The sequence below is a fragment of the Micromesistius poutassou genome (genome assembly GCF_964030765.1).
Source record: "Micromesistius poutassou genome assembly, chromosome: 20".
NCBI classification, from domain to species: Eukaryota; Metazoa; Chordata; class Actinopteri; order Gadiformes; family Gadidae; genus Micromesistius; species Micromesistius poutassou.
The window spans coordinates 12,487,200-12,494,882 of record NC_140290.1 but is presented as its reverse complement, the minus strand read 5'-3'; the positions used below and the strand labels follow the sequence as shown (position 1 = coordinate 12,494,882).

Below are 7,683 nucleotides of genomic sequence, written 5' to 3'. Positions count from 1 at the left end.
TTGCCCAATCGCAGCAACCATAGGCAGCGTTGTAGGGCGGTTAGTATATATGTATGTACATTATGAGAAAAGGGGTGGTTTTGTGGGTTGAAAAGGGGTTGTATCGCCAACAACAATGAGGATATCTTCCCAGATAAAGAGAGAAATAGGGGAATGTAAAAAAAAAAAGCTCATGACCTGAGCCATTGTATGCAAATAAGCAGACCTTATCCTCATGTGGATTGGTGAAAACATTTATATCAAGGTTCAAAGTTCAGGCGATTGCAGCACTTGGAGTAGGCCTAGCTTGCATTTTGGAATTACTTGGGACCCCTGAAGAAACTGGTATGGTCTTGTGTAACGTGATTCCTTACTGTAAAATCGAAATAGGTTACTCGAATGTTTGTAATGCCAGACCTGACATCACGAACGCTCAACTCCTGTCTTTTATGTAAATGTATGTCGCGCCCAATTATGTCAAAGTAAGTATGCATATAAAAATAAGAATTCCACTGGGCCAAATGACAGGGTATTTGTATTACAAAATGTAACCTATAAAATTGATATTTTTCAAAATGTTAAGTTAATTTAAATAAATTGATACAAAGAAAAGGAACTACAATTGAGAATACCTTCAATGTTATTTATGTATTTTTATTATTATATTCCTTTCATTATCATTCGATTTTATTAATAGGCTATATTATATTCTAACAAAATTCCTTAAAATTAAAATAAGACTTTCTTAATTTTTTTAACAGCTCCTCCCCTTTCCAGCTGATAGAATTTAGCATTCGCAAGCAATCACCAACAGGTGTGCATACAAAAAAATAGACCCAGTCCCTTTGGTGTTGCAATACAGCTGCATAAGTTATAAATGCATACGTGCATGTGTTTTTTTGTAGACAAGGGGACGCGAGTTGAGTTTGGGCGGTTGTGCGAAGTAGCCTGCGTGCATTTTAACCGATGTGCCTCTGAACAGCAGAAAAAAACAGGCACGCCGAGGGTCGCGATCTTCATCAAAAGGTTTAGTTGAGGTTTGGGCCTCATCCCTGCGTGCTGAGTCTAACCCATCTCAGTCATCACTGGACCGAAGTAAGGTGAGCATGCATAGTTTAAAACTGTTATTGGCATACTCCATATTTTACTGTTATGTACAACCTTGTTTGGGGTGTCCTACATTATTGATGCCTACCCCAAGTCTTTAGCTACTAGTCCCAGACTGCTTCGTTCTGAGGTAACTTGGGGTCTAAGTTGGACCAATGACCAGCCGACGTCTACATTGCGAGCAGGTTCTCCATAGGTAAACTACTTCGACTGGCGAGAGCTGCGGTCCACCTCTAAAACTTGCGTGTTGCGTTATCCTGTGCAAACGGGTAACATTTTAATATATTTTTGGGGTCAGCGGGAGACTATATATTATGATGTTGATGTGTAGGCCTATTTATATTGCATTGTCAAAGTGTTAAATACTATATGTATGTATGTATGTATTGGTTTGCTATGACGTTAATCAGACCATGGTCCTTTTACACAAATTCCAGCAATGTCGGGCCTAATCTGTTTAGCCATTTTGTCTACATAAGTGACTGGCTCATGTGATGTTTTGCTGAGTGGAGAACCAATGGGGTTAAGGGATCGATTTCCTCCTGTTGCCCAGCTTCGAGACATGTCAGCATGCGTGGCTAATTTCTCTGATCGTGCTATGGGACATGGTCCTCACAATCTGTCTGAACGTGTTTCTTTTGCCCACATCACAAACTTATTGTGTTATAAGAAATTCAAGCAACTGGTAAGGTAAATCCGTCTGGACCGACGTCTAACCCTATGCAGTAATATTTAATTAGTATGGATATCAGGTCTCTAGCAATGAGCTGATCTGTTAAACTCAACATTTTGCATGAATTGACTTGGACTCTATCCCATTGTTGCATGCAGCATTCAAATCTTGCATTCTTTACACCAGGCAACTTTGAATTTCATTAATTTGCCACTGGCTTTTCTACTATATTGTCTATTGTGGAAAGGAGGTGGATCTAAACAGATTTCACAATCTACATTCATGGTGTAAGGTGTACGCCTGTCATTGCTGAGTGGTTCTTGAGTTGGGCCTGAATCTCTTGTGTCTCTTGTAGCCATTTTGATGTCAACATCTCAAACAATGTGTTTGCAGGTATCTGTTCCCATTATGGAAAATGCATTGGGCAGTCTCATGAAAACAGTAAGTGACCATTATGAACATATGCAACATTTTAATAATGTTTTCAAGTGCAATAAGAGTATTTTGTTTTGTAGGAATTCATAAGCGTTGGTGTCAGGGACCCCAGGTTCCATCGTGATGACTTCTGGCACACGCACACAGACTACGAGATATGTCTACACGTGAGTGTTGCTCTGGCATTTCAAACGATTACAAAATTACACTGTTGAAAGCTATAGTGAACTGGTTTAAACATTCATGTGTATTTAAGGGATGCACCGATTGTGAAATTCTGGGCCGATACCGATGTTTAAAATAACAATTTGGCCGATACGATGTTATTTTTGTTATTTATTCCACCTTTACATGCACGTTCTTGCCTTTGACCTCAATGAATTGAAAATGACAACTTTTCATCGGATTGCTCCGGACTCGCCATTTCTACTGCTTCACCGAATCTGTTTGGTGTTTGTGTGTGCGTGTGGCACGCGTATCCTGGCTTGTGTGTAAAAACACTGGCTCCGATTGGCTAACATGAAACATGACTCTGCCTTAGCCAATCATAATCGTTTATCTCGTTGTTAAACCAGCCAATCTTACAAACTGCATATCGCTGATCTTTCTCCGAGACAGTGAAATACGCCCGCATGACTGACATTTTCTTTCACTTTAATTTGTAAACAAACCACACATGCTCGCGGCACCCGCCCGCTTACGTCATCACGCCAGAGGCGTGTCCAGCCAGCGGCTGTTATGGGTGGTATTATTAGTAGCCTACCACCTGTTGCATCTTCTCCGAAACTGCAAGTCAGACCGCAAATAACCAACACATTTAGCCAGCGCAAAATGTATATGACACAACGGATAAACATCGGCCACTGCCATCGGTGAATGTCATCTTATTTCCCGATAGGCCGATGGCAGTCAACAACGCGAGTATCGGCCGATACCGATGTTCGTCCGATAAATCGGTGCATCCCTAGTGTCTTTACATTCTGAATGATATTTGCTTGTATTGACTGTTGGGTTTCTCTCCGGCTCGGTCTCCAGACCAATAGCATGTGTTTTAGGAAGAAGGCTTCCTGCGTCAGGAGGCGGTACAGTGAGTTTGTGTGGCTGCGTCACTGTCTGCAACAGAATGCTCTGATCATGTACGTTGTATCACCGCGCCACCTTTTCATGCTACTGTTCCAAGCATTACCGATGTATTGCTGTCGTGTCCTCTCGGGTCTTTTGGTACATATTTACTAATGATTGTGTTGACCCGTGAACTCTTGAATGGGACTGGTTTTAGTGGTCATGTTTGTTTTCCAAAAATAGATGGATCTCTACTAATGCGTGTTTGTGTTGTGCAGAGAGTTGCCCAAGCTTCCACCGTGGAATCCTTTCTTCAGCATGACCAACAAGGAGCAGGTCACCCAGAGGATGAAGGGCCTTCAGGAGTTCTTGGAAATGTAAGTTCAACCCAGGCCACCGTTCACATATGGTCACAAATTACTGTAATCCATCAGGGAAGATAATCCTTGCAACATTTATTAGGTGCCAAAGCAAAGTGTGTGTTTCACCCAGAGGTGTTCATCCAGAGTTATGGCACTTGTGTGTGTGGTGTGTGGTGTGTGGGTGATATGGATTGACCAGGGAGGTCGGGACGTTGATTGTTGGGGTAAAGTCTTAATGTAAATATCAGATGGGTGCAGAAAGTATTACATTGATATAAAAAATGGTATTTGTCAGATAAATCAAAGATTTGTTAAAGCAAGGCAATATCAACACTACGCACTATTTAATACATTCAACTTGAGACAACCACACTGGCTGGGGCTTGCTCCAGTTAAGCGCCAAGCAAACCAAAAATGACTGAGGTTTTGCGTTGATATTTGGTGTGCCATAGCCCCAGAAAGGTTGAAAAGAATTGCCCCATTGTATTTGTTAGTATTATTCTGCCAGAAATGCCTACTCAGCCAAAACGGCAGTGTTGCTTTTCATGAAACTTTCCACAATTGACAAAAGTGAACCTTTATTGACCTAACGATGGTACTTTAGCAAGTCTGAAAATGCAAAAGTTGAACAGTAGAAAAGTGTCGCCTGACCCATTTGACCTTGTCATGAAACTTGTGTGAAAACTTATGACATGCGTCTCCTCATGATGGAACTTTGAAACTCAGTTTGTCTTTAGTTAAAAACAAAGATCCTAGTTTTTTATTGTTTGGATCAAAGGCTTTGGCACATGGCATCTATGGACCAACACCTTCAATCTTATGAGAAGGGAAGTCTTTACACCAGGGGTGTCAAACTCAAATATGCAGTGGGCCAAAATTGAAGTCTTGGACAAAGTCGCGGGCCCATTGCATTAATTGGGGACATTACATTGTAACGGGGTCCGCGGGCAGAATTGTTGGCGGTTGGCGGGGGGGGGGGGTATGGCTGCCGGAGTTGACGCTCCAGGGTTACCGTGCCAAGACGCGCGTTAACGCTGAAATGCGATATGCCGGCGGGCCAGTTCTGATAGATATTAGATATTATCTGCTGGGCCCGATTAAATTACACTGTGGGCCGGATTAGGCCCGTGGGCCGTACGTTTGACACCCCTGCTTTACACTATCAAATACAGCCCCCAGGAGCAAATAACTTCAAAAAATGGTGTGGCTTAAAAACATGTTACGACTTGAATACTTATATCGACATCAAGATGGGGCTGCTATGAACTCGAGTCAAATACAAAAGTGATTCAGGACACTATTCTGAAGATGAAATCAACAAATTTCAATCAGGGCGTGGCATCAAAATGGGCACTTACTAGACGGCAATTTTGATTTGAGCGAAACAAACCTGGGGACTTTGTGGAAGGTTCTAACTGCTTGAGTAAGACTAAATCGACTGAAACGAGCCACCAGTTCAAAAAATGGACCAAATTGAAGGATTCAAATGCGAGAAACTTAGGCCACACTTGGTGCAGTTAAAGGCACATGGGACAAGATTAATTACTCTGAAATTAATCCATTGCCCAATTGGGCAATTTCTTTGGAGCCAAAACGTGGTAGACATTTGTCTCTTCACGCACAATACATTTTCTGAGGAACCCATCCCCTCAAACAACATGGCTGCCCGAGGGCCAAATTAGCCCAATCACTTTTAGGTGACTACAGGCACTCTAAACTTGGTGTACTTTAAGAAACCTGGTTCAAGATTAACCCCGCTTAAATTCATCCCAATATGATTGATTTGATTTAAAATGATTTAAAACTTTGAAGAAGCATAACTTAAACCTCACCGTTTTGACATATAGTCATGAAAGTTTGTACTCACCTCACCAGACCCAAGGCAAGGCTTTTCCAATGCCGTCCATGTTATAAAAACAAAAGTTCACAATGGCCTGTATTGGGCTTGGCCCCCAATAAATGCTGCTTGCGGCTTCAATTTAATTTAGTTTTAAAGTCGTGTAGTAAAGTAAAAATTATTGTATTTTGACATGAAGGTGTGAATGGATGCTGTGCAGTAAAAGGCACCTATAGCTTTAACCTTCTCCCAGTAGTTTCCTGTAATGTTCCTCCTGCTTCACTTCAACTCTCCTTGACTTAGCCCGATCCTCTTGGGTTTCGATCACAAAATGACGTACCTGGTACTTTTTTTAGTCTCCCCTCCGTCGCGGTTCCAAGAGAGCTGATCTGATACTTTTGTGTGACTTAAACAGGCTGCTGGCCACTGATTGGCCAGAGAGAGACGCCACTGGACAAGTCATGATGAGCGCGGCGTCCGAGCCGGACGCCCGGCATCTTTAAATGCCAACCTCAGCGTTTAGTCAACTATAGAGATTGATTATTGAACACGGCAGGATCAGCGCACAAGAACACGCCGTGGGGCCATGACAGAGGTGGACACGCTCCTGTGTGTAGCCCTGTCTGTTTATGTGCCGCGTGGATAAGTGTGTCACTGCGGTTTTGCGCATGCGTGCCATGACGACCCCGGCCATGTTGAAGAGGTAGTTTATTCTAGATGGAAACACAACGTGCCTGGAACCAACCCAAGTCGTGGCGTGTCGAGCTGGTACCGTCGGTGGAAAAAGAGGCATTAGAGTACTTAAAAGTTTCTGATTGACCACACCAGAAGTTCCTGTACCCCCCCCCCCCCCCCCATTGCTAGCGGTTGTATGTCGTAAGCTGCCCCTTACGATGCGGCGAGGGCCGTTTTTCTGGTCGTTTTTGTCTGCCCCACTGCAAGCCACCATCCCCGTTTTGTTGTCGCAGTGTGCTGGAGACGCCCCTGCTGCTGTCCGACAGCCACCTCCACCTCTTCCTCCAGTCGGAGCTCAGCGTCCCCAGGATGGAGAGGTGTGCCCGGGGTGAGACCCGCTACACTGTGGCCGAGGCCATCCAGCGCGCCAGCGGCTGCCTCATCTCCTCCAGCTTTCCCCTGGACTACACGGGCAAGGGCTACTGCGACTCGGACTGTGAAAGGTAGGCCGTCGCGGGGGGGGGGTGATTTGACACCATCCACGTGGACGGCGCGTGGGCTTTGCGTGCGTTTCGTGGGCGGCGGGGTTTGATTCTTAAGATGATCAATGCTCTGACACCCGTTGGCTCCTCTTACAGCAGCGCCTCGTCAGGCTTGGGATTTAGCGGCGACGTCCATTCGAGATGCATCGGCCTCCCCTGCCTGGAGTCTTCCAACGGAGACCATGATTTGTTCTGCACCCTCTCTCGTTCGCCCTCGGAAGAGAAAAACATGCATTCTTAAGTTTTACTCGCTGACTTTGTTTTTGAACTATTTCCCCCCCCCCCCACCTGTTGTTATCTATTGCAGTCTCTTCCCTTACTTTGGTTCTTAATTGTGCATTTGTCGGCGTAGTTGTCGACTGGGTTTCCTAACGTTCTGTCTTAAAGAATTAGCCCAGTACTGTCATTGTAAAATATTTTTATAGGTGTATCAAACCTCAAATGGTACTGGGTGGGGGGGGATTGATGTGTGATCTCTATATGCATGTCATCTTAACTGTTGTATTTGAGTCTAGCAAGGGAAATGTGTCTATAATGGCACCATTTTTTAGAATATGTATTTATATTTGAAAAATACCCTTTTTAGTTGTCAATGGATGAATAAATGCCTTTCTTTGAACCGAAAATGACTCTTCTTTTGAACAGCGACCACCATGAATTTCTGAAACCTCATGCACTGGTTTCCCTGCCCAGTAGAGGGAGTGTAGACCTCAGGATATGAGGAGGAAAGTGGAACACTATTTGATCAATGCTAAATGTATTTATCTCAAAACCTGAAGGATTATATATCATCGCAATTGGAGTGGAAGGATTCTGTGAATTGGGAGCCTTTTTGCTCATCTAGTGATTTCATTGTTGGCTCGCTTGGATTTCTTCATCGTGTTTAATCATTCATTAAGTAACTGGTATTTATTGCATTTTTAGTCCATCCCTGCATGGGGGGGGAAAAAAAGGACCCTAGCTTATAGATTTGTCTCCATTCCTTAACAATTGAATAAGTCTAAGATTCAA

General features: G+C 43.7%; 1 protein-coding gene across 1 annotated transcript; it reads left to right on the top strand.

The window, feature by feature from the left end:
* Window positions 1-1,241: 1,241 nt before the first annotated feature.
* Window positions 1,242-6,913, top strand: snx10a (sorting nexin 10a; the record flags this gene model as incomplete). The annotated part of the gene is given in 8 exon segments (XM_084484870.1): window positions 1,242-1,283; window positions 1,287-1,355; window positions 2,153-2,200; window positions 2,275-2,361; window positions 3,230-3,330; window positions 3,535-3,633; window positions 6,424-6,633; window positions 6,769-6,913. Coding segments are annotated over 8 exon segments (801 nt in total).
* Window positions 6,914-7,683: the final 770 nt, after the last annotated feature.